Here is a 27,731-nt window from a genome sequence, read left to right on the forward strand (position 1 = left end):
AAGCCCTTTTGAACACCAAGATGGCTGAAGGATCATCGGTCAGGGACCATGTTCTGAAGATGATGAGTCTTCTGAATGAACTGGAAGTCCTTGGAGTTGTGATTGATAAGGAATCTCAAGTTGAGATGGTCCTACAGACTCTGCCTGACAGTTTTCAACAATTTCGCTTGAACTATAATATGAACAAAATGGATTTGTCACTGGCGAAATTGTTGAATGAGCTGCAAATGGCAGAATCTATTATCAAACAACAAGCTCTAGTTGTGGCACTCAATGTTGAGAAAGCTTCGATTTCTAAGTCGAAAGGCGGTAAGAAAAAGAAGAAGGCTCAAAAGATTTTGGCACCTGGAGGTGCGACTGGTATGAAAATACCTAAAGGAAAGTGCTATCATTGCAAGCAACCTGGGCATCACAAAAAACAATGCCCTGCCTATCTGGCAAAATTGAATAAGCAAGGTAATTCAAATTTAAATGTCGTTGAAACTTGTTTAGCAGCTGTCTCAACCATGTTTTGGTGTGTAGATTCAGGAGCTACTAATCATATCTGCACTACTTAGTAGGGGTTTCAGGAAATGCGACGGCTAAGTGAGAATGAAGTTTGCGTTTTTCAAGCCAATGGCGAGCCAGCACCAGCTTTAGTATTAGGAGATATTAGAGTTTCGTTTAGTAGTGATAGAGTTTTAGTTTTAAAAGATGTTCTCTATGTACCTTCTATTAGAAGGAATTTGATTTCGGTTTCGAAAATAATGGATGTTGGTTATAATGTTTATTTTGATAATAACACTGTTATTATGAAGTTTAATAAACGTTTTATCTACACTGCTGCTAGAGTACATGACCTTTTTATTCTTGATATATCTCCTCATGTGCTACAACAACCAAAAAAATTAAATAACATTAATCTGCCACATAAAAGAAAACGTATTTCTAAATTGAGCCAAACTTATTTGTGGCACTTACGTCTAGGTCATATAAATCTAAATAGGATTTCGAGATTGGTCTCTGATGGACCTTTGAGTTCATTGAAAGTGGAGTCACTGCTAACATGCGAATCTTGTTTAGAAGGTAAAATGACCAAGAGACATTTTTCCTCAAAAGGAAATAGAGCCAGCGATAAGTTAGAATTAATTCGCTCTGATTTGTGTGGCCCTATGAATATACAAGCAAGAGGTGGTTTTGAGTATTTTGTGATTTTCACAGATGATTACTCAAAATATGGATACATTTATCTGTTGCGCCGTAAGTCTGAATGCTTTGAGAAATTCAAAGAATTTAAGACGGAAACGGAGAAACGACATGATAAATATATCAAAACATTGCGATCTGATCGTGGTGGTGAATACCTTTCTGTGGAATTCATTAAATACTTATCAGATTATGGAATTACATCTCAATTATCTGCTCCACAAACACCACAATAAAATGGTGTGGCAAAAAGAAGAAATAGGACCCTTATGGAAATGGTTAGATCAATGTTAAGTTATTCCGATTTGCCTTCTTCTTTTTGGGGATATGCTTTAGAAACAACAAATTACATTCTAAATTCGGTTCCTTCAAAGTCAGTACCTTCAACTCCAATAGAATTGTGGACTGGGCGCAAGCCAAGTTTACGGCACATTCGGGTTTGGGGTTGTCCAACACATGTGCTGAAAGGGAAAGTGGATAAATTGGAATCGAGGACAGAAGTATGCATTTTTATTGGATATCCAAAAGGAACTAAAGGCGGTTTATTTTATTGTCCCAAATAAAAAAAGGTAATTATTACGACAAATGCCAGATTTTTTGAAGGGGACTATTTAATAAACCATATTCCTAGAAGTAAACTAGTTTTACAAGAATTAAGTAATGGAATAACTAATGACTCATCTCTGGAACGTATCCCAAAAACCAGTATTGACATACCACTGCATTATCGTAGTGGGAGAAATGTCAATAGGAAGCAGAATGCACAAGAGCAATTGACTGACATCTCACTACCCCAAAGTAGTGGGAGTAATGTTGAGCAACCTCAGATTGTTGAGCAACCTGAAATTAATCTACAGCCTGCAATCCAGGAAGAAGTTAATGATATCCCAGCACTGCAAGGTGTGGATGATAACATTGACACTTCAGTTCCGGAAAATGATGTTGTGATTCAACAACCACAAAATACTGCACCTGTAGTGACTAGTCGTAGTGGGAGAATTATTAGAAAACCTCTTCGTTTTTCGCTCTTGGGAGAATCTTATGACAGAATCCCTGAAGAGCCTAACACATAACCTATTAATTACGACGAAGCACTACATGATACAGATGCTGATAAATGGGTTGCTGCTATGAAATCTGAAATGGAGTCCATGTACTCCAATCGAGTCTGGGATCTTGTAGAACCACCTATTGGAGTCAAACCCATTGGTTGTAGATGGATCTATAAGAAAAAGAGAGGAGTGGATGTAAAAGTGCAAACTTTTAAAGCTAGGCTTGTTGCAAAAGGGTTTATTCAAAAAGAAGGGATCGATTATGAGGAAACTTTTTCGCCAGTAGCCATGCTTAAATCCATTAGGATTCTCTTATCCATTGCTGCTCATTACGATTTTGAGATTTGGAAAATGGATGTCAAGATGGCTTTTCTTAATGGAAGTCTTGATGAGTGTATCTATATGGCACAACCAGTTGGTTTCATAAAAAGTGGCAATGAGCACATGTTGTGTAAATTAAAGAAATCCATTTATAGATTGAAACAAGCTTCTAGAGCATGGAATACTTGTTTTGACGCATCGATTAAAACCTTTGGTTTTGATCAATGTGAAAATGAGTCTTGTGTCTATAAGAAGTGGGATGGAGATAAAGTTACATTTTTGGTTTTGTACGTAGATGATATTTTGCTCATAGGAAATAATGTGAGCATGTTGAATTCAGTAAAGGAATGGTTGTCATCACGTTTCGATATGAAAGACTTGGGACAGGCGGCACATATCCTTGGGATCAAGCTTATGCGAGATCGCAAGCGAGGGATATTAGGCTTATCCCAAGCACTTTATATTGACGCTATTCTCACCAGGTTTAGCATGCAAGATTCCAAGAAAGGTTTTCTCCCTTTTAGACATGGAATCTCTCTGTTGAAAGATCAGTTCCAAAAAATGACTGATGAGATAGAAAAGATGAAGGCAGTCCCTTATGCTTCTGTTGTAGGGAGTCTCATGTATGCTATGCTATGTACTAGACCTGATATCTGCTTTGCTGTTGGCATGATTAGTAGATTTCAGTCTAACCCTGGACGAGAACACTGGACTGCCGTTAAACATATAATCAAGTACTTGAAAAGGACTAGGAATTATATGTTGGTTTATCACTCAGGTGATCTTGCACCCATTGGCTATACTGATTCAGATTTCCAGTCAGATAGAGATTCTAGAAAATCTACCTCAGAATATGTTTTTACCCTAGGAGGTGGAGCCATAAGTTGGAGGAGCATCAAGCTATCAGGTGTTGCTGATTCCAACATGGAAGCTGAATATGTGACTGCATCTGAGGCAGCTAAAGAGGATGTTTGGCTCGGAAACTTTCTAAAAGAGCTTAATGTAGTTCCTTCGGTTCAAGTACCGATTGTATTTTATTGTGACAATAGTGGTGCAGTTGCAAACTCGAAGGAACCAAGAAGCCATAAAAGAAGTAATCATATTGAGCGTAAATATCACTTAATTCGAGACATAAATCAGAGAGGTGATGCAAGAGTGTTGAAGATTGCGTCAGAGGACAATTTGGCAGACTCGTTTACAAAGAGCTTGCCAGAGAAGATTTTTGGCAAGCATGTAGAAGGAATGGGTGTTAGAGTAGTAGACGCATGGTTATAAGTCTAAGTGGGAGATTGTTGGGATATACTGTTAACCATATGGTTTAGACATAGTATTTTGTTTAATTCTTTATGGAACAATTATTTATTTAATTTATTCAATTCAATAAAGTACTTTTTTAAATAGATCATTTGTTACATGTGTGTCCTTTTAGTTATGTAGTAGACAATTTAGTGCATGGAGTTTTAGCTCATGCACAGAAGAGTAAATTGTCGGTTCACATAATTAATAAACTATGTTCACAATCAAAGATATTATTGGACAAAATATCTTGATGATTGTAGCACAAGATTATAGTATAATTTGTCTTGATTATGGGAGTGGCTTTACGCCAATTTCTTGTGCTAGAGTGTATATTGAACGGACCAAGTAGAGAAAAGATATTTTTATACTGAATATATATAAAATATTTTCTCTAATTCATTAAAATGAGCTTATACTCCTAATCTTGATATAATTATTATGATCAATGTGATTTGTTTATTGTTTTGATTTATCAAAAGGTACAATTCTATTCAGAGTTAATGTATGCCTAATAGATTGGACAATAACGAATAACATTTGTAAAATAATAATTAGTTGATAGAATCTATGACTCGGTTTTGAGTTTGATGATACTCCTTTCATGTAAGCTTATAAGTTTTCATGTGAAAACCTGGCCGGTAAATTTTGTATCCGTCACATGAAATAGTTTAAGCGGAATTATAAAGGATTTAATTAGTTGATTAAATTAAATTTTCAGTGATTTAATTTAATTAACTGGTATTTGGGATCTTAACATGGGGAGTTAAAATAAGTGTTAGTGAATTTTTGAAATTTTTATTGAGGAGATCAATTGCAGTTTTTTAGTGGAATAAACTGCAATTAATTATAGTAAGAATTAATTCATGCAAAATTTTGAATTAATACTATAATTAGTATCCTCTTATTATTTCTGTGGTCCCTGCTATACCTAGTAAAAATCTGGACTTACCTGGGTAAAAAGTGATTTGGGAGAAAAGTCATCCGGTAGAGTTAGAGGTGCAAGTAGAATCCTATACGTTTTTGAGAGCCTTATTTTGGCTGAAAACGTGTCTACTTAAGGAAGACAATTTTCACCCAATAACTCACCTTTTAGAGTTGTATTGTTCTTGCCCACTCAAAGCATATCCGTCCAAGGTATTACGAGGATCATAGCAGAAGACTGCAGCCCTGGATTCTTGCTGTGTGAAGAACCTTTGCAACGATTTCAAGAGATCAGTGCTTCTAATCTAGCAATTACATCATTGTCTAATTTACATGTATTTGATGTCTGGTTTATATGGTTGTTTCGTTGCGCATGTTCTAACAGATAGTTCTTTCAATCACCAAAATACACAGCCAACTAAACATTTCCAACAAAAAGAGAATATGAACGATTCAATCGCACAGTTATAGAAGTATAACAACCAAATCAGAACAACGAGCTAATAATACCTTGTGTTTCACGAGGGGTGGGACATGAAGAAGCTTGATTCTTGTCAAACTTACTATAGAATAATCATAGAGAAAAACATTTAGATTTTGATTGGGAGATTAGTAAGCAATGGCAAAAGAGATAACTTTTTACAAAGACTGGCCCGGATATAGACAGCTCAACTAAATGAAATATGGTCGTGCGAAATTGTTATGACCTCCCAACTCACAATTATTATCTTTTCAAGCTTTGTGCTTGTCCCTTTTCAACCAGATCTATCATTAATAATTTCCTCTTATTAACATAAAAGAATTGTGAAAAAACATAAGCCCTTATTTAGTTATTTTGTTCCGCTATAATTTACATGAAAACCCGTAATAGCAAGGATTCCCAAAGAGAGGTTGAGATAGGATGTTAATGTCTTTGCTATGAATAAAGAAAATGAACAATGGTATTGAAATGTGTAAGAAAGCACCATACTAAGACTCAGATAAATCATTAAATTACTGTTTCTTTGCTATAATTATCACTAAAATTGATGCAAAACAGTATTGTAATAACATAAGCATGAAGAAATTACAAACCTTGTCATCATAGTGACTGGGAGAGGCAGAGGCCGGGGTAGGGCCAGAGTTCCTGCTAGGGGCCGCACTGTTACAGCAGAGGTGGAGCATCCACGGGAGCTCGTGACCATGCCAGGGCAATTTGCAGCAGACCCACCTATGGACCAGGTATTAGACGAGCATGTTGAGGCTCCAGTGCACACCCAGCAAAATTTTCCCATCTTTCGACCCTTCGCCGCCAGAATCAGACCAAAACTCCTCCAAACTTCTCGCCTTTCCACTTTTAATTTTGAATTTTCCAGAAAACCCACTTCACTTTTACCATCAAATTCCCCGAATTTCCCATCTTTCGACCGTTTAATGCCGGTATCAGAACAGTGGCGGAGCCACTCATTGGCTAGGGGAGTCAATTGACACTCCGTCGGGAAATTATACCGCGTAGATAGGTTAAATATTTTATTTTTATGTATATATATTATGTGTTGACTTCCCTAACTTTTTCATATGCTTATTTATTTATATTTTGACTCTCCTTAGGGATAATTCTGGCTCCGCCACTTTATCAGACCGGAACTCTTCCAAAGTTTCCCCTTTCGACTTCATGATACTTCAATTTCTTCAAAATCTACTTGTAATTTTGAGGAAGGGAAAGAATGATTGTTGGACGAAGTTACCTCAAATTTTTGCAAGCAGATATTCCAGTTTTATGACTTTTGGAAGATAATTAACATTTCTTTTTATCATTGCAAGTCGAGTCAAGAAATTAAGCAGAAAAAGGAACCTTTTTTTTTCCTCTTCATCCATCACACGTAAATCAAAGAGATTAAAGTATTTAACGAATTAAGGGTGTTTTATAATCAATATAGCATATATTAAAAGATCAATTTATTCAACAGTCAAGAATATTCATAAGAACAGCATTTCTATCATATTTTAATTAATTATAGTGTAGTTTATTTGCTTGTTAATTTAGTATTATCCCGCAAGTGACCGACGAGGAAACTGTAGAGCAATATATGAAATAAAAATAAAATTAGTGTTAAGAAGACATAGGAATTACGAATAGTACATTGTTTTTTTTGCTTCTTTATCATTAAAGACGTACCCAAACATCTTTTGTAAATTTCAAAAGCAGATATTCGAAAAAGAAGAATAAGGTTTTTGTTTTTACCCATACATGTATTTAAGATCCTATAAAGAAATATTGATGTCATCACCCCCTATCTCCATCGTAGCAATGATATAGCTAAACTTAGCCTAACATCACCTCATAGGGAACGAACCTGTAATTTTACATAAATACTTAATTTTGTTTCTGATAGAAAACGGCATCCACGTCTCAGAAAAAATCTTAGGGATTGTTGGCGGAATCTTCAATTCGATTCGAATGGCATGAAAGTTTGGTTTGAGTTCTTGCCATTCATTTATGGGCAGCTAGCTACTTCAGTAACAACTATTTCAATTTGTTGGGCATAGTTTGAGCCGGTAAATTTTTTAGAAAGAAATAAACTTTTTTTTAAAATATATTATAATATTTGTGTGGTTATAACACTTTTAAAATTTGTAACTTTATACGTGTTATAATATTTGTGTGACTATAAAATTATTTATTAAAGGAATATATTATATATAATTGTACGGATGAGAGTCCGATTTGTCTCTCTACTATCATAAATAGACTTTATTTACCCTCCGTTTAAAAATTTTATCAAAAATATCCTTACCGTTAAACATTAGGTTCATATTTATCTCTTACACGTTAAAACATGCTACATTTGCCCTTCGTTATACTTTAGGATCATATTTACCCATCTACTCTTCAAAAAGGGTTACATTTGTCATTCGTTATACTTTCTTGACATATTTATCCTTACAATTATACTTCAGGATCATATTTGCCCCTCATCCGTTAGATCGTCATGTCCCACCTTTGTTTTCCTACATGGCGCCTATGTGGATTTCTTTTTCTTCCAATTTAAATATGGTCACATATTTAAGATAATTTTACCCGCCCACCTAATTTAATTAAGACACACTAACTAAAATAAATGAAAATCATAATTCCCAATCCCCCCCCCCCACTCGTCCATCTCTCTTCTCCGAGTCAGCTCCATATTTTTCGGAGAGCGAGAAAATTTTGGATAGTGAGTGAACGAAACTATAGTGTTATCTCTAATTGATTTATTTAATTATTTCACATTTGTCTATGTTAATTTGTTTCCTTTTAATACTTAGAAGTTAGGAGACATGAATCACTCAATGTCACTCAATGATGTTTTGAAGTGTTTGTAGAGATAAAACTATGTAAAGTCTAAACTGGGTCAATTGACCATGATTGATCCACGAAAAGCAATTTCTTGATACGACATTTATGAAGATTGTGCGAAATATAATAGTTATAGCAACGACAACATATTGACAAACAATAACCTATCTAATACAACTCACAATTATTGCAGTAACCAAAGTAAATTACGAGAAGTTGCACAACAATGGAATTAATGAAGTCTTATTTAAATTAGGTGGACATGTTAAATTATCTTAAATAGGTGATCATATTTAAATTGAAAGAAAAAGAAATCCACATAGGCGCCATGTAGGAAAACAAAGATGGGACATGGCGATCTAACGGATGAGGGGCAAATATGATCCTAAAGTATAATTGTATGGATAAATATGTCAAAAAAGTATAACGAAAGGCAAACGTAACCCTTTTTGAAGAGTAGAGGGGTAAATATGATCCTAAAATATAACGAAGGGCAAATGTAACATGTTTTAACGTGTAAGGGGTAAATATGAACCTAATGTATAACGGTAAGGATATTTTTAATAAAAATTTTAAACAGAGAGTAAATAAAGTCTATTTATGATAGTAGAGGGGCAAATCAAACCCTTATCCGATAATTGTATAAGAAATAGTGAGAAACAAAATGGAAGGGAATATGAAATTGACTCATATATTCATTTGGGGGTTTAACCATCTGGTATCGAGAACTCATTAGCGCAACTAATTTAAATTTGCAGCGTGTAAATGACCTATTTAAAGAAAAAATACTTCATACCAAAAACTGGGTAAGAGTTGAGAAATTCATCCATCCTACAACATTTCTTGGCAGTTAGTAACACCAATCCAACATCTATGAAATTATGATTCCTTTAGCCTAAGTATTGAATAATTAACTAGAATAGCAACTCATTTCAGCAATAAACTCAAAATAGCCTCACTTTTTCTAAACTGCCAGATTTAACTCTTCTAAACAATTTAACTTTACTTAGCCAAACCTTAAACCATCATTTTTCTCTCTCTCAGGCGTTGAATCCTCTCTCTCCCTTAATTTAGGATTTTATTTTTTTATTAATTGTTAGCATATCTCTCACTGCTCGATCAAAATTACATCTTTTCCTTCACCTGTCAGCTAATATTTCTCTCTTGAATAATTTAGGCATCATATACATACTTTTTGCTTATTGATTTTGATTGAGCGAGAGATAAAAAAAACATGGAGGCTTTTTCATCTAAAAATTATGAAAGTGGAAGGTCCTAAAAAATGGAGAAACGACCGTGCTAGAGGTTCAGGTGGTTTGTAAAGGCATATTTCCCATTCTTTCTGTTTGGTAGTGTTGATTATTCTCGGTATTTCTTCTTCGTCACGTTCTCCGATGTTCAGCTGTTCGTTATATAATTAGTGTATAAGTATTGTAATATGTATATTAAGAGGATAGACAGAAAAAAATTATTATATTGTGTAATTAGTTATAAGCCCTGTATAATATATATATATATTTTAATATAAGAGGAGAGATAGAGAAAAAAAGTTGTTTCTATATTTTGTAATCAGTGTATACTCACTGTATAATGTATGTATAATCAGTGCATATATATTAAATTATTTGTTATACACTGTTTTATGCATTTTTTATATACTAGTATATAGGGTTGCGCGTGTACTTCCGCTTAATGAGTATACAAAATTTAAAAGAATTATATAAATTTTATATTAAAATTTTGAAGGAGTTTATTATAAACAATATATATATATATATATATATATATATATATATATATATATATATATATATATATATATATATATATATATATATAATGATTACATATCTTAATAATTTAATTACTCAATAAAGTAAGACACTCCGCCCAACAGGAATCTAATATTTTTCTATACATATGCGATATTTCTCTATTTTCAATTTGTACATGAGCTTATTTTTATTTTAGCACTCCTATTAGGCGTGTGCATAGGCCGGATTAGTTTGAATTTTTAATTATCAAACCAAATCAATGATATCGGATTTTTAAATCTATAAATCAAACCAAAACAAAGTCAGGTTTTTAAAGTGGCAACAAGGCTGCAGAATTTGAAAACCCCCAAGCATAATAGTGTTATCTATGTTAAATGGCAAACATCCCCCCCCCCCCCCCACAAAGATAGCTAAACAATGATGGTGGGGGAGTAATTAGAAACATAATGGGGATTTGGGTAAGAGGGTACATAGGGAAAGTCAAAGTGTTCAAATACCCCCATTATGAGCTAACAACTTTTTTTGCAAGGCCTGAAAATGGCATCATTAAACAATCTAGTGCCCTTGGAGGCCACCTTGAACTCAACAGAAGTAGTACAATGCATGAATAAAGGTTATTTGATATATGATCCCTTAATTTGTGAATGTAGGTCTCTCCTAGGAGTGCTGGGCCATCCACTAATAAACCACATATTCAGAGAGGCAAATAAAGCGGCGAACAAGTTAGCAGCAGAAGCAGGGAAGCAGTTGGATGAAGGAATCAACTTTTTGGTAGTTCCTCCCGTGTTTGTCAATGAAGCACTATGGGCGACACCCTAGAAACTATTTTTGAAAGAAACAGTAATATTTGTAATATTGTAAATATAGATTTGGACTACTCACTGTTTGGTACAATGGACGCAACTCCTCAACTGCCCAATGTAAGAACAAGTTTAAATTAGTACTCCTATTATAATATAGTATCCTCTCGACCAAAAAAAAAGTTACAGAAATAATGAATTAATATGTGGCTAGTACTTAAAAAGTAACTATAAATAAAATCGAAGACATGTTGTAAACCTGTAATACTACTTGTAAAATAAAAAAATTGTAGTGTGGAATCTTGAAATTTAATTGTATATTAGCCAGACGTAACTTTATGACTATCGAATTTGCAGCAACTGTGCTCAGTACTGCAACTAAATTAAAGGAAGAATGGTATGAAATAGAAAATAATATTTGATTACAAATTCAAGGCGTATAATTTGCATTTCAAAAATTAAGTCAAGGTTAGATTTATGTAAGGTAGCCGATGAAATAATTGAGATCTATGCAAACTGCATGAATATTATTATCATAAAAAAATGAACAACAAAAAATATATTATTATCTGATTATTTTTGCATAAAATTAAAAAATACTGCTAACTATCAGTCGAACCAATCCCACCACTGAACCTACGTGTTGAAAAGTAAAGCAATTCGAAAAAGTAATTTTAAAAAATAATACTCCTCCATTCTATGTGTTATTTTTTTCTTTTTAATTTGTTAAAAAAAAATATCATACTTACTTAATTTTAATTTTTTTTATTTTATTCGTAATGAAATAATTTATTACTATAAGAATATTTATAATTTATGAACACAATTTTATTTAAACTTTGTACTTAATCAAATAGGCAGGATGAAAGGAATGGTATTTGTTTAATAGCTTGCTTGGATGGTTGTTATGCCTCGTTTCATAATGTACCGTATAATATTATATTGTATTGTACTGTATTATTTTGATGTATACAATATTTGGATAGATTCACGCGTCCTCCCTCCGCCTCGGCCGCCATGGTGAAACACCGATAGACTATATACTCGCCACCTGGCAAATCTTGCTTGACACAATTGTCACACGAGTATCCATCCACGTCAGCAAAAATATCCCATTGGGACCCACCATGGCACGTGACGGCCACGCTGAACTCAGCTGGCTCGAAACACGTCAGCACCCTCTTGATCAACGGCTCAAGCCCAATGGACCCGAGGTCTAACCCCATGGCTTCATAGCTGGCATAACTATCATGCATCAACAATATGAAAAATAAACTTGTAATATTATAAAAAAAAAAAGTAAGTTACAAGGTAGAATTACTATATAAAAATGTAGGATAAATGATAAGATAGAATTATTTAATAATAAGAAAGGACAAGATAATATAAAAAGAAGATAATGACACGATCACATCAAATCAATCATTTTAATAATATAATATAATAAAATTTAAATAATAATTAAAACAAATAATTATATTTAAAATAACAACTCGATATCCTACAACTAAGTAACAACCATAGGGGCGGGGGTTGGTCCAAGTGTAAAACAGTAGGTAATTAAGTAGAGCCGCCAAATATTTTAACAGAGAGAGAGAGAGGGAGAGGGAGTGAGAGAGAAGTATATATAGTGACCCACTCACTGTGGTACTTGTCACACTCATTTTTTCTCAATCAACAAAAACAATGGCGTTATCATCCTCCATTTCGCCATGTTATTCATGTAAACTCTTCTCTAACCCATCCTTGTCACATTTGAAGGCCAAGGGGAAGGAAATGGCTACCCTTAACAGGACACATCCATTTTCACTCCTGCAACTGCATTGCTCTTCTTTTCTCAAGTAAACTTCGCTATTTCTATTTTTCTTTTTCAACTCTCTAATGTATTTGGGGGTGCTAACTTTACGTCTATTTATGTTAGTGTTTTTATATATATATTCTCTGTCACATTTATGAATTATCAACATTTTAGAGAAAAAGGTCCAAATGAAGTATCTTAATTTTTAACTTTGTTATATTTTGGGGCTTCTCCACTACAGTATTTCTTTTCCAAGGTCTATCAGAAAGAGAACCCTACTTGTAGGATTACACTGAGTTTTTTCTTGTTGTTGATACCTTTGCTATTAGCAATTCTTGCCGTTAAACTTAATGGAGCTCCAGCATCGACTGGGGAGCTGTAGTTATCATGTGTCAAAAATTCTTTGGAAAAACTACCAAATTTATCCCTCTAATTTTGACTATACTTTAAAATTACCCTGTTACACTTCAGTTAAAAGTTTTTATTTGTTTTTTTGAAGCTTTTCGGAAGTTTTTTAGGCTTCAAGATTACACTTTGTAATATTGTATATGAACATGTTTATGGAATTATTGCTATATGAAGTGATCCATATTTTCATCCAACTAATGAGAAGTGTTACAAAAATTGTGTCAACAAGCTAATTAGTTGTCTCAACAGTAATCTTATTAAGGTCTGAGGTATCTAAGGCATGAGAATGGACATATTCAATTATCCTAATTCCATGTTCCATATGTGATAGTACAAAGATTTGTTTTTTGTGACGTAGAACCAAGATTTTGCTTGGGCATATTCTTGAGTCCAGAGCAACTGATGAATAATAACCTGTTTCCTTTTCAACTATCATACAATTGTGAGGTGATCACACGATTCAACCGTGAGTAATGGGTATCCCACGATATGATTGCCAATTTTTCTTTTTATTTTGAGAAATTTCTTATAGCTTAATGTTTTCTATACTGCTAAAGCCTTTCTTTGTTTTAATGATTTTTAGTTCAAAATGGGAAAGAGGAGAGTTGAAGTTCGGCATACGTGCTGCTGTTACAAGTGAAGGTTAATATATGTTGAAACCTTAAATATCATCCTTGTGTGATTTTCTTCAGTTATTGATTTCCCATTCTCCCATTTGATGTTTTGGCAGAATACTTATTGGATGGAGCTATAGAAAATTCTCAGCTTCCTAGAGGTGACAGCTGGTCTGTTCATAAATTTGGTGGTACCTGTGTGGGAACCTCTGAAAGAATTCGCAATGTTGCTAATGTAATAATTCAGGACCAATCAGAAAGAAAGTTGGTGGTTGTGTCTGCAATGTCAAAAGTCACAGATATGATGTATGATCTGATTCAAAAGGCCCGGTCACGAGATGACTCGTACCTAACTGCATTGGATGCTGTACTAGAAAAACACAAAGTAACTGCTATTGATCTACTTGATGGGGATGAGCTTGCTAGTTTCTTATCTCGTCTTCATCATGACATCAACAACCTAAAAGCCATGCTCCGTGCAATATATATTGGTAGATTGTGCTTTCCCTCCTTATTTGTAGAATGTCTCAACAAAAACACTTGCCAGAGCCTCTGTGCTCATAAATATGGAAAAAACAATAGAAAAAGAACTTATTAACAGGGACTACTCGCGGAAAACTCCATTGTCAGATATTCTTAATTTTTTGTATAATATTTGAAAGGAAACAAGATTCTGTTGGAGTATTTTGAATTGTCTTTTCCCTCCACTACTTTGCATGCGGGTAAGAAGGACACCGAATGGTGCAATATGGTCTTTGCTTCATTCTCTGGTTATTGTCAGAGCTGTAGTTATGAAGCTAATGTTGGCCTAATGGTCATTCTTCAGTCTCTTGTTTTTGCTAGAACTTAATTGTATCCATGCTAAAGTTCCTTCAGTTGACAAGTTTTTTCCTGAAGTATCTGAATTTGAACCAAACCTCTTTCTTTTGCTTTCAACTGACACAAAATAGCTTAATTGTATTGCAGCTGGTCATGCAACAGAATCTTTCTCTGATTTTGTTGCTGGGCATGGGGAGTTATGGTCTGCTCAGTTGTTGTCATCCGTTGTCAGAATGGTGATTCTCACATTGATCTCTTCCGGTCTTAAGAAAGCTTTGTATCTGCTAGTTATGCAAATTAAAATTTTGTATGTTTATGATGCAAATTTTCAAATTCCTATATTTGCAGAATGGTGTAGAGTCTAAATGGATGGACACAAGAGAGGTGCTCATTGTGAACCCAACGAGCTCTAATCAAGTTGATCCAGATTATCTAAAGTCAGGGGAAAGACTTGAGAAATGGTACTCTAAGAATCCATCAATGACTATCATCGCAACTGGTTTTATAGCTAGCACTCCCCAAAATATTCCCACCACTTTGAAAAGGGATGGAAGTGATTTCTCTGCAGCTATCATGGGGGCATTGTTTAAAGCACGCCAAGTCACAATTTGGACAGATGTTGATGGTGTCTATAGTGCTGATCCAAGAAAAGGTTTTCCTCACTCATTGCATGCTTTTCCCGATCTGAAACATATTAAGACGTGCCCCTAGCTAAATATTATATCAAGTATTATTGTTCTCTATTTGTTGCTCAAATATTCCCTTTTACTTTTAAATCAATGATGAACTTCCACAATGAAGTTTACGATGATTGCCAGCTAAAACAATACTACATTTGCAGTAAGTGAGGCGGTAATACTGAAGACACTATCTTATCAAGAGGCGTGGGAAATGGTGAAGTCGTGATTCTATGTGATTGCTGAAGTTAACAAGAACTGTCATGGGCACTTTCTAATATCAAATTTCTCATCTTTTTGCAGTCATATTTCGGTGCAAATGTCTTGCATCCACGGACAATTGTTCCAGTGATGCAATATGACATTCCGATTGTTATAAAAAATATCTTTAACCTCGCTGCACCTGGAACAATGATCTGCCGATCCACTGATAATGAATATGAGGATGGACAGAGATCAGTATTCCCGGTCAAAGGATTTGCAACAATTGACAATCTGGCTCTAGTGAATGTTGAGGGGTAGGACTATTAGTTTACTTGTCAAAAAGAAATGTGGAGGATTAGGACTGCACTGGATCCAGTCATACTGTTTGTTATAACAATATTCACAAATTTCTTTGTTTACACAAAGTCGGTTACCTTCTGCAGAACCGGAATGACTGGTGTTCCTGGTACAGCTAGTGATATTTTTGCTGCAGTAAAAGATGTTGGTGCTAACGTAATCATGATATCCCAGGTAAATTAATTCTTTGATATCGGGTTAAACTTATGATGCTTATAACTTCATGACATAGAATTAAGTGCTATGATACAGGCTAGTAGTGAGCATTCAGTGTGCTTTGCTGTGCCTGAAAAAGAAGTGAAAGCTGTTGCTGATGTTTTAGAGTCTAGGTTTGGTCAGGCTTTGAGTGCCGGGCGCCTTTCTCAGGTATTCTGCCTTTTCTGATTCGTTTGTATAGTTAATTATAAAGGTTGTGGATCTGCATAAGCAAAAGGAAAAAAAAGCAGGAATGATGTTATATTGAGTTCTTGTCACCATCTTATAGTTAACATTTTGCATGTATTGCGCCTTCTGTTTCCTGATTGCGGTTGCAAGGTCAACCCTATTGCGATACGCTCTGCTATACTTGTTATCTTATAACATGTTTCTTTTAGATGTTGTATAAGATCAGAATGGCAAACAGAAAAATACATAATAAAGATGTGTTGTGACAAAGCGTCAGAAGTTGTTTCTGAGGAGACTTTAGGGCATATGTTGATGATCAGTACGCATCATGTAGCTCAGAGTTATAGGGATAATGAGTTGTATACTTAAGAAGAATTCCACAAAAAGTTATGGTGCTAATTATATGGGAAAGAGCAGAAAAACACTTATTGTGATTGAGCCTTTATCTCCATCCAAGATAGAACATCCGTGAAAGTTGTTCCTCTTGTTGCACCAAACAAGTTAGGTAACTAGCAGATCTGAAAAGACGGCTTTTGGGGCTGTAGATTCCAGTTTTTCCAACTTAAAACTTGAGAAGCTCAATCAAGAAAGCTTAAGATAGTAAAGTCGTATTAGTCTAGTGGTGGTTAGATGCACATAAGAAAGGAATGACTGGAACAACAGCCTTTAGGGTGCTGATGAGCATTGAGCAGTGATGTAATCATTAAATTCTGCTTGATGCTGCTATAATGAAGACAGGATGATCGGGCAATTGAAAACAAAGAGAGGATCTTGAAATCATGAACTGTGTGAAACTTAGATTTGCAGAAAAGAGGAGGAGAAATGAGGAAAAGTATGGTAATTACTTTCAGATCCCATAGACATCTCAGAAATGAACGCGTGGCAGTACTGCTACATTTTGTCTGGGCTAATTCTTGTAAAAACTTTGCCATCATATGTAAACACTCCATAGGTATTTCCATCTTAAAATACTATACAAGTAAAGGCAACCAGGAAAGAAACTAATCTTGCACATGATACTGCTTCACCAAACCTCCCTCTGTTAAAGGCATAGCTTAGACAAATAAGGAAACTCAGAACTCTTTCCATTTGTTAGAATCTCAAAACTTTCCGCCAGTTTTGGTGTAGGTTTTTATGAAATTTGAACTTGGTTTTGGGGCAGTGTGATGTGCTTCTTTCTATATACTTAACGAAAATTAGTTGTTGGATCTTGGGTACAGTTAATCGTAATTTCAGATATCGTATTTAGCTTATTGATTTCTGCTTCTCTGTGTCACTTACTTGGTGTTTTAACATTATTTTCATCTACCCTATTAAGAACTTCTTTGATCACCATGATAATGGCTTCATTTCTTCCCAGATTTCGGTGATTCCGAACTGTAGCATTTTGGCTGCTGTTGGTCAGAGAATGGCAAGCACTCCTGGAGTTTGTGCTACATTTTTTAGTGCACTTGCTAAGGTTTGGTAATTTTCAGTCTTTTTAAATTGAAAAAAGAGAAATTTATATACTGTATATAGGTGTGTCTTGTGTAGAGTTAAGTGGTAAATTTTCAAACCACATTAAATTCTAAAAAAGGGTTTATGTTTGACTATTTGTTTGGTTGTATCTTCTGTGGAGTTAATGTTCTCCTGCTTTTCATCTACAGTTATTTTCCGACTGTTATGAATGCTTAGATCTATGCCATATGGATTCTCTAATTACCATATCAATCAATCAACTACTCCTTTAGATTACCAAATTAGTTGAGGTCCACTACATTGATCTCTTTATCCATTCCACTCTATAGGGCCGATTTCATTTGAATACTTCACCGTTAGAGGATTATGATATTTTGACTACTTTTACGTAGGTTGTCAACCTACTGCAACCCTTTTTCCTTTGTGCAGGTTTGGTACCAGCTATGTGAAGCTCACATAGGTGGGTTTCTTAGCTAACTACCATACTGTTCTTGTTAGTATGTAAATTGGTTTTCAGTTTTTATGAGCTTTTAACTTGGCTTTGATTGCTGCTGCTTTTGGCAACTTGTATGATGCTTTTCATCAAAAAAGGACATGATAAAAGTCAATCGAGAGTCATAGAAAGATGACGAGGGGAATATGAGTATAGAATTCAACTTCTTCTAGTTACTTGAATTTCATAAGAACTTCAAGATTCAACACTTCATTTGCAGGCTAATATCAATATCCGTGCTATAGCTCAAGGTTGCTCAGAGTACAACGTCACTGTAGTTGTTAAACGTGAAGACTGTGTGAGGGCTTTACGTGCTGCGCACTCAAGATTTTATTTGTCAAGAACTACTATTGCTGTGGGCATTATTGGACCAGGGTTGATAGGGGGTACTTTGCTAGACCAGCTCAAGGATCAGGTCTGTCAATTCAAGTTAATGCTATTTCGATCTCTATATTTTGTTTTCTCTACACCTATTGAACTTTAAATATGCTTTCTTCTATTGGGTATCATTTATTATCTCCTATTAAAGTCCATAAATTAAATTAAGAAGAGCATATTAATATTTCCCACCCTTCCAAATTTAAATAGTTGTAGTCTTATCCTTCACAATTTGAAAGGTAGATTTTCTGAGCAAAGTATGCAGTCATCTCCAGGCAAAGCCTAAGTTCAATTTCACAATCTTTTAGAGTCATCACACTGGTAAAACGTTCAGGATATAATTAGGTGTCCCCTTCAACTTTTAATTACCACTTATAATGGATAAATGAATTATTTGAACTGTCCTTGCTGCTAGAAATTCATTTACATTTTGCCATCTTGCATTTGTATTTCCCTGTTTTATATGATATATGATGTTTGTCGGCTATTCTGATTCTTTGCCTGTATCATGGATCATCTCCTTGTAATGTAAGAACTTTCCTCTGTTGCCACATTCTTTTTTGTCACTAGTGGTATAAACCAAGTACACAGAATACTGGAATTTTTGCACTCATATTCTTTCGCCGTGTAAATAATGCTAACTTGGATGCTTAACCACTTATTGCTGTCAAAGGGATGCACTATAATTCGTGATGCATTCCGATTCTTCCTTAAAAAAGGAAAAGGAGAAAAGGAAAACAAAGAATATCAGCTAACATGCTTAATCCCTAATTTGTTGGGTTCCTTGTATCTGCTCTGATATATTCAGGTATCTCTCATTCCAATTCTTAGTAGTCATTTTAAAGACGAATTAGGGTTCACTAAAGCTAGTGGTTCTCCAGATCTCAGACTTATCCACCGACTGATAACTAGTCTCTGACCACAGGGTATATGAAAATGAAATGAACTGTAAAATCAGAAATAATAATTTCAGGATATATAAAGCATGGTTTTTGTGGGTTAAATTGTGGAAGTTTAAGAAACTCTTTATTACCACCCTTGCATTGCTTAGTGCATACCCAGTAGTCCATAAGTATATCATTTTATCAAGTTGTTTATGTATTGATTGGAGTTCAGTGTTGAATTTTTGTGCTCTCGTTTTTTCCTGATAGCTCTAGCGTCTTGCTTGGTAAAGTTGATTATAATTTCAGATACTTTATTGCTGTAATATGATGATTGTTCTTGATGTTCGGGAAACAATGTTCTTAATAATTGTTTTCTTTTCTGTTTAATGATGAAAAAAAAATAGTTTTTGGCAAGTGTTCAATGAAATTCTTGTAACAGACACTTTAACACCTTTTGTTTTCATTGGCAGACAGCTATCTTAAAGGAAAAGTTCAACATTGACTTGCGTGTGATGGGTATAATTGGAATAGATTCAATGATATTGAGCGGCTCGTAAGTCTTGAAAATCCATCTTTCTTCTAAACTCAGTCATGTATATCGGACAGATGCGTTCTTTAGCCGCTTTGAATTTTTCGATTGAGTCTTTTTCTGCTTAGAATGAAGAAAAAAACAATAAAGTGCAAAAAGTCAGAGAAACTTAAGCTAAGGTTTTTAAAATTGCTATTCTAATGGACAACTATCTGAATCTGTTGAATCATTGTAGAGATAATTATTTTTCTTTCAACTTATGAATTTCCAAGTAACTTTACCTGTAGGGATAAATCTTCTTTGAGTGACAAAGGGGATGTTAGTCATAGAAACTGGAATGGAGGGTGGACTTGCTAATTGGAAACTTTTGATTTGAATTTCTTTTATAAAATTAACAATTGCATTTGAGTAGAATAGTACACTGTATGAAATCATTGGAAATGAGGGAGAGTGCCAATCATTCTCTCTCACATTAACCTGCTATATTTATTCCCTCTCTTCCCGTCCTTTAAGCTGATTCCATGTCCTCTTTGGTTATAGCCTGTTCCAATGCGACCAAGGAACTTCTAAGTTTTCTTTTGTGCTGCTGATTTTTATGAGTTAGAGGTTCAATCAGTGTCAATCTTCTGTTAGTCATGGTAGATCTTCTAATGAGATTGAAAAATTAAAGATATTTGTTCTTGACGATGAATGAGATTGAAAAATTAAAGTTAATGAGGAACTTAATTTCTGGTCTCTCCTTCTCCCAAATTTTCACTATCACCTATCCAATGTTCATTACATCGTTCTTGCTATAGAACTTGTCAACTAGCTACTATGTTGAAAGCTTTGTGTTCCAAAAGCCACACTAGCCTTTACAGCTGGTTACTGCTGCTTTTTGTCATTTAGATATTATTGAACTGTCTTCAGGGGTCTCGATGACTAGACATTCTTGTTAATGTTCATAGGGGTATTGATTTGTCAAGATGGAAAGAGCTACTAAGTCAAAACGGAGAAATGCCCGACTTGAATAAGTTTGTTCAGCATGTGGGTGAAAATCATTTCATCCCAAACAGTGTTTTGGTGGATTGCACTGCAGACTCTCATATCGCAAGCCAATACTATGACTGGTTGCACAGAGGCATCCATGTGGTTACCCCAAATAAAAAGGCTAATTCAGGACCACTTGACCAGGTTGCTAATTATTTTCATGTTTGATTTTCTTTTCATCTGAAAAGTGCTTAACATTTGTGAACTTTCTGGAAAAAAACACTTTGATCAACTGCAATCGTCAAATTTTCATCATTTCCTAATTATATTTTGCTTTCCACGTCTTTCCAGTCCATCGAAGATGGGAAAAATGTCAGCCTTTTTAAAACTGTTGTTTTATTTCTAATTGGAAAATACCTCAAAACAAGACAAGCAAGGCATCGATAATTATATAAGTAGCTGGTAAAGGACGCTTGTCGTACCTTTTCATTGCATATATTCCTTCTATTTTTTCCAGTACTTGAAGATGAGAGCTCTACAACGACAATCATATACGCATTACTTCTATGAAGCTACTGTTGGAGCTGGTCTACCAATCATTAGCACCTTACGTGGTCTTCTTGAAACCGGGGACAAGATTTTGCGGATTGAGGGTATTTTTAGGTTGGTATCACTGATATGAAGGATCGAGATTATACATTTTCTGGTATTGGATAAATTTCATCTATCCTAAGTGGCAAATTGGTGAAATGACGCTATCGTTTTCTTCGCTACCACATGCACCAAGGAGGGCAAAATTTTCTCTCTAATTCGATTTCTTTGCATTCATTTCCTACATTTATTCTTTTCTTTCTCTTTTTTTGGCAGTGGAACTCTGAGTTACATATTCAATAACTTCATGGGGACAAAAGCTTTTAGCCAAGTGGTGAAGGAGGCGAAAGAGGCGGGTTATACTGAACCAGATCCGAGGGATGACCTAGCCGGGACAGATGTTGCCAGAAAGGTACTTGCTGATAAGTTTCGTTCATTGCTATAAGTGTTAACCCAACACGAGATCTCATTTTCAGTTTCAATATGTTTACTGCTTTAGTTTAGTGTTTGCATGAAGCTGAAATTAATATTTGGAAGCGCTTGTGTTCCTTCATTAATATGTTCTACGGGTGGCAAAAGTGGCCCAAACCCATTTGACCCGCCCAAGTTTTAATGGGTTGGGCATGAGCTACTTTAATGATGGGCTAAGTTTGGGCACAACCCAATTAAACCCATTTAATTTCAGTAGCCCAAATCAGCCCATGATTTTCAGTCCAAACTGACCTATGAATAGCAATTGCCCTTTAGTGCTTCTAAGGGTGTGTTTTTCTTGAAAAATATTTTCCTAGAAAATGAGTGATTTTCTCACTTAATTTTACATGTTTGGTTGGTGAGTGGAAAACTTTTTCCAAAAAATATTTTTTAGTGTTTGGTTAGGGAGTCGAAAATAATTTTCTATGCTACTCTCCTCAACCCCCCTCCACCCAAATCCCCATTCAAGAATTCAATTATTCTTTTGAAAATTAACACAAACTCAAAGAAACAAATGTGCTGCTTTACTTTTTCACACAAGAAAAACTTTAAAAATTGAGCTTCATAACTGAAAAGAAAATACTCTTTTTCTTTTTGAAACAAACGTACACTTTCTACGATATGAAAAGAAAATACTCTTTTTGTTGAAATAAAAGAAAATACTTTTTCTACAGTATGAAAAGAAAGTACTCATTTTGTGAAAAAGAAACTATTTTTTCTACGTCATAAAAAGAAAATACTCTATCTACAAACATGAAAAGAAAGTACTCTAAATAATATTTCTATTTAGGGTGGGGGTGGGGTTCGAGGGTAGGGTTGGGGTGGTGGGAGGTGGGTGGAAAGTTCTATTTTTACTATTTTTTATTATTCTGATCTTTGTTAGTATTATAAGATAAAAAACTATCAAATAAAGTCCTAAAAATCTTAATTGAGGATAACCATTAGGCATGAATTGATATTTATTCCAAAAGAATACAGGGAAAAAAAATCATCATCTATCAAATAAAATTCTAAATCCAAATTGAGGAAAAAAATTATTTGGCATGAATTGACATTATTCCAAAATATAAGATAATTTATATATTTGACTGTTTAAAAGTTGAGAATATTGCAAATATTTGGATCAATTTGGGCGGGTTGAGTTACAACCCATTGTTTAGCCCATCTTGACCCAACACATCTTAACCCAATTAAATTTTGGGCAGGGTTGGGCAATGACCCATTTAATGAGTTAAACCATCTTGACCGCCCAAATACAGTCCAAACAGCCCATTTGCCACCCCTACTATGACTTAGTGTTGCAAAACAGCATCTGTCAATTTACTTCTATCCTGGTCCCACCTTGATGTGTTTGCTAACTTGTGCAGATTTACCTTTCATCATAGAAATAAAGACATTTTATTTTGAGTTTGCTGGTTCCCCTGCCAATTTGCTCTCTTAAATAGATCCACAAGAAAACCAACATCCTGGGAATTGATGCTACACAAATCACGGCTTAATGACTTCTTAATAAGCAATAACTTCCTGATCCAGGTGATAATTCTTGCTAGAGAAAGTGGATTAGAGCTAGAGCTTTCAGATATCCCAGTTCAGAGCCTTGTCCCCGAACCATTAAGGGTGAGTGCTTAGCTTATACATGCAACATTAGTTGGAAAGGTATTTTGTTCTCTGTGAAGTGATATTTGGTGTTTTTTTCAGGCTACTGCATCTGCCGAGGACTTTTTGCTGCAGCTGCCACAATTTGATCAAGAGTTGTCTAAACAGAGGCAAGAGGCCGAAGATGCGGGGGAAGTGAGTATTCCGAATTTATAAAATTAAGCTTGAGTGTTGTGATAGTAATGTTGTCTGAATGAACCCTGCTATACTCCCTCCATCGAAGTTGATGTTTTCTATACCTTTTTAGACCGCTGAAGTTTAATTTAATTTTCCTAAGCATGCAAGTTTTAAAATTAGTTTGGGTCGATGCATAGTTGATTGATATGTTGATTGATGCAAGCTTTCGCTTATATAGCAATTTAAAGTCCACTTTTACAATTCGTCTGGAATTTTCCTCAATATTTTGAGCAACCAAATGTAACTTTTTACGTTCTGCATATTGCCCCATTTCATGTCAAACAATAAAATTCCAAGCATCATCTTAGTACCTTTGCCAAGTAACATGAAACATTTAAGGGAAAAGGGCCAAATATATCCTTCTACTTTCGGATATCGTCTACATTTAACATCTGTTATACTATCCGGCCAAATTTACCCCTACCGTTATACTATCTCGCCAAATTTACCCCTACCATCAACAAACTTTTAAAATTACCCCTTGATTTGTTAAGTAATCCAAAATCTCTCAATTTTCTTTTATTTAAATCACTTGTTGTTCTTCTTGCTCCGCTATTTTCAGAAATTACTATTGATGTGAATGCTAAAGGTACTAGACTATAAAAATTATTCATGGATTTTTTAATTACCAATGCACCCACTTCTCTTGTGATAATGGGTTTGGAATTGGTTTAAAATTTTATTTATTTTCAATCATATACTCACAGTAGAGTTCAGTGGGTCTTATTTATTGTGTATTATATGCAATTGATCATCATATATGTATATGTATATTCGAATATATATTGTTATTATCTGGTTAGTATAGACTTCGATCAATTAACTTAAGAGAGTATAATGCGTAGGAATTTGATTAAAGCAAAGTTGAATTCGACAATGTAAAGTCTACAAGGAACTTCAACTTCTATCACTAATACTTGCAAAGTCTCCATACCTTTAGTGCAACGAATTCATTAAAGTTGGGATGTTGTAAATACTTTTGGAATTTAGACAAGCTACCTAATTTTGATTTTTAATATACTTTGTTTACTAACCGTTGTATTATTTTAATATTTCTTTCTCTTATTTTTTTCCATTTAAGAAAGTAGGAAAATGCCAATTATTTCGAAAATAGTGGATAAAAAAGAAGAATAAAGTGACTTAATTAAAATGATTTGGGAGATTCTTGGTCACCTGACGGACTAAGAAGTAATTTTTAAAAGTTTGCTGATGGTAGGGGAAAATTTGGCCGGATAGTATAACGGTAAGGGTAAATTTGGCCGGATAGTATAACGGAGGTTAAATGTAGACAATATCCGAAAGTAGATGGGTATATTTGGCCCTTTTCCCAACATTTAATTTTGCATAGGAGTAATATAATATATAGGAACCACAACCCTTAGTATCCCAGTGTGGAAGAGTTGTTCATTTTGCTCAATTAAATCTTGTATGGGAACATCACTGATTTGTTTAGTGACTGGTTATGAACCGGATTACCCATTTAGGGTAAAACATTTTAATTATTGACCGCTGATATGATTTCAATCTTTTTTATTCTTGTTTGCCAAATAACTGACTGCTCTGTTTGTGTGCATTTGAGAGAGAAAGAGAGAGAGAGACCGGGGGGGTCTTTTTGATCGAACTCTATGTGATAAACTGATAGATACTCAATGCAATAGAATCTTTTTGCATCTGGGGACTTCTCTACTAGTAATGTCAAGCACTATCTTAATGCATGGCAATGCTCCGTAACAAAATACGCTTACTTCCCAAAAATAGATTCTTTGAAGTCTTTGTGAAGCATGCTAAGAGAAGTTTTGATTTATGAAGTGTGCTTCATTTCTTTTGGAGTAGGTCACAAGCATCAACTCTATGTTGTCTCAATCCAGTTTAGCTGCAGAACATGTGTAATGCTTATATTTCCGTACTTGTATTTATGCTTATCCATCTTCAAAATGTGGATATACATGAAGGTCTTGAGGTACGTTGGAGCAGTGGATGTTGTCAATGGCAAAGGCACTGTTGAATTGCGGAGATACAATAAGGAACATCCATTTGCGCAACTCTCTGGATCGGACAACATAATTGCATTCACTACTGAAAGATATTGTAAGCAACCCCTAATAGTGCGTGGTCCAGGGGCTGGAGCTGAAGTGACAGCCGGTGGAATATTCAGTGATATATTGCGACTTGCCTCATATCTTGGTGCTCCTTCATAATTCATGGACCGCAAACCAGTATCCTGCTTTGCCCCATACTCCTATAATTCCGCGTTTCGTTCAGTCATCCCCTGCTCCTGGTAGCAGTTATAGAGTTAAATGATTACTTCATAATGTAATTTTTAGCAACTGATAGTGTTGTTCACTTTGTAACACGGCTCTTCACTTCTATTGGAGAGTTCATAGGTTGCTTATTTAGGAATAACTCTGATACTACTAAAGCTGTATACTGGTCCATGATAGAAATATCCTGTACCCGTAGAGGATATACTGTTAGTTAAGCAGGTTGCTGATGTATGTCAATGCAATTAAAAATTTAAGGCATTGTTTCCTTTTGTGTGTTTGTGTGGGCGCGCGATTAATTATTTAAGGCGTTGTTTCCTTTTGTGTGTTTGTGTGGGTGCGCGCGCCCAATGTTGATCAGTGACGGAGTCAAGATTTTCATTAAGGGGGGTCAAAATATAAAGAAATAAACTCACCTGAAGTCAAGTGGTGTCATTATATAGTATATATACATATTTTGAAAAAAATTACCGAGTTAAACAGTATAATTTTCCGACGAAGGGGTGTCAGTTGACACCGCTTGGGTGCATGCGGCTCCACCACTGCTGTTGATTATTACGCATCTTTGCATTCTTTTGCTTCATAACTTGTCGCGAGACTTTCTTATGGAGCTTTCTAGATACTGATTACCGTTCTTGTTTGTTATTTAAAAAAGGCAGAATAACTTAGTATATCCTCGAACTTGACACTTTTGTCATCCCGGTCCCTATACTCAAACACTTTGTCAAGTTAACACTTTTACTTGTTGATACACAATATACTAAACCCCTCTGCTCACTGATATTAATATCCAAGTCAGGTAAAATATTACACATCATTTTTTATTTTCATATTGTACAACGCCACCCCCGCCTCCCCCAAAAGAATCTCTTCTTCCATTTTCACGGCAGCATCAATGGCAAGCCGTTGTTACAACACCGATCAAAGACGAGATAACATTAGCCCAAGTCCCAACCATACACCCCAGCATAATCACACACAAACCTATCTCCTGCAATATTCAGATCTCTCTCCCTCTCATTAAAAGAGGACCAACAACCCCTATTAAGGTCACCACATGACCACTCTGAATACAAACAATAGAAATAAAGGGGTAATGAAATTGTAAGCAATGCAGCAAACAACAACGGGGGATACGAGTATACAACGGTACACTGTGATGGTGCTTACGACAAAGGAACAGTAGAGACATGATGGTGGCTACGAATGAATTGCTTAAATTTGATGGTAGGTTTATAAATGAATTGGTAAATTGATGGTGGATTCAGCGAATTGATTGAAATTGATGGTTATTGAAATAAGGTAATTGTAGTCGACATCAAATTGTTAAATAAATTTTGTGAACGAAATGGTGTTGGACAGAAGAATGAATGGATTGGTATTGTATATGACGGGAAGAAGCTTCAAATTGATTTGAGTTTGGTTTGGTTTTGTGCTTGGTGGGTTGTGGGGAGGCGCAGAAACTAGAAAAGAATGGGGCAGGGGAGGAGATATTTTGTTTAACATTACTTTTCTTTTCTTTTCAATTTTTTTTTTTTTTAAAATAAATTTTATTGTAGTAATTTCATCAAATTTGATGCATTAACTCGCTTTTGAGAGCGTGTAAGCACGCAAATTATCCGACACACTAAAATAAATGTCATATAAGCTCGGTTAACTGTCAGAAGGGTTTAAAACACTTTGATCAAGTGTCAAACCCGAACAAGTAGAAGTGCATGTCAGGCTATTCTGCCTTTAAAAAATAAGTGACCGAGGAGAATTAATCTATTTAAGACCAATAACTTTTTTGTTTGGAGGAGTGAATTTTTCAAAGGGCACCATTACGGGGTTCGTCGGTCAGTACGGTACGGTATTTAGTCATTTCGGTTCGATATTTTCGGTATTCACTTTCTTAAAATGCTATACTGATACCATACCTAATTATATTCGGT

At 34.9% G+C, this 27,731-nt stretch overlaps 1 protein-coding gene across 1 annotated transcript; it reads left to right on the forward strand.

Moving 5' to 3' along the window:
* Nucleotides 1-12,274: 12,274 nt before the first annotated feature.
* On the forward strand, nt 12,275-26,078 carry LOC107785574 (bifunctional aspartokinase/homoserine dehydrogenase 1, chloroplastic-like). Its single transcript, XM_075243738.1, has 18 exons — nt 12,275-12,513; nt 13,462-13,520; nt 13,609-13,983; nt 14,459-14,547; nt 14,660-14,963; nt 15,153-15,205; nt 15,292-15,506; nt 15,636-15,723; nt 15,802-15,915; nt 17,294-17,392; nt 18,105-18,299; nt 19,617-19,699; nt 20,623-20,848; nt 21,162-21,307; nt 21,512-21,647; nt 23,240-23,323; nt 23,405-23,497; nt 25,492-26,078. Exons 1-18 carry the CDS (start codon nt 12,359-12,361, stop codon nt 25,735-25,737), a joined length of 2,760 nt encoding a protein of 919 aa, XP_075099839.1. The 5' UTR covers nt 12,275-12,358; the 3' UTR covers nt 25,738-26,078.
* The last annotated feature ends 1,653 nt before the right edge of the window (nt 26,079-27,731 follow it).

This window comes from Nicotiana tabacum, chromosome 22 (assembly GCF_000715075.1).
Source record: "Nicotiana tabacum cultivar K326 chromosome 22, ASM71507v2, whole genome shotgun sequence".
NCBI classification, from domain to species: Eukaryota; Viridiplantae; Streptophyta; class Magnoliopsida; order Solanales; family Solanaceae; genus Nicotiana; species Nicotiana tabacum.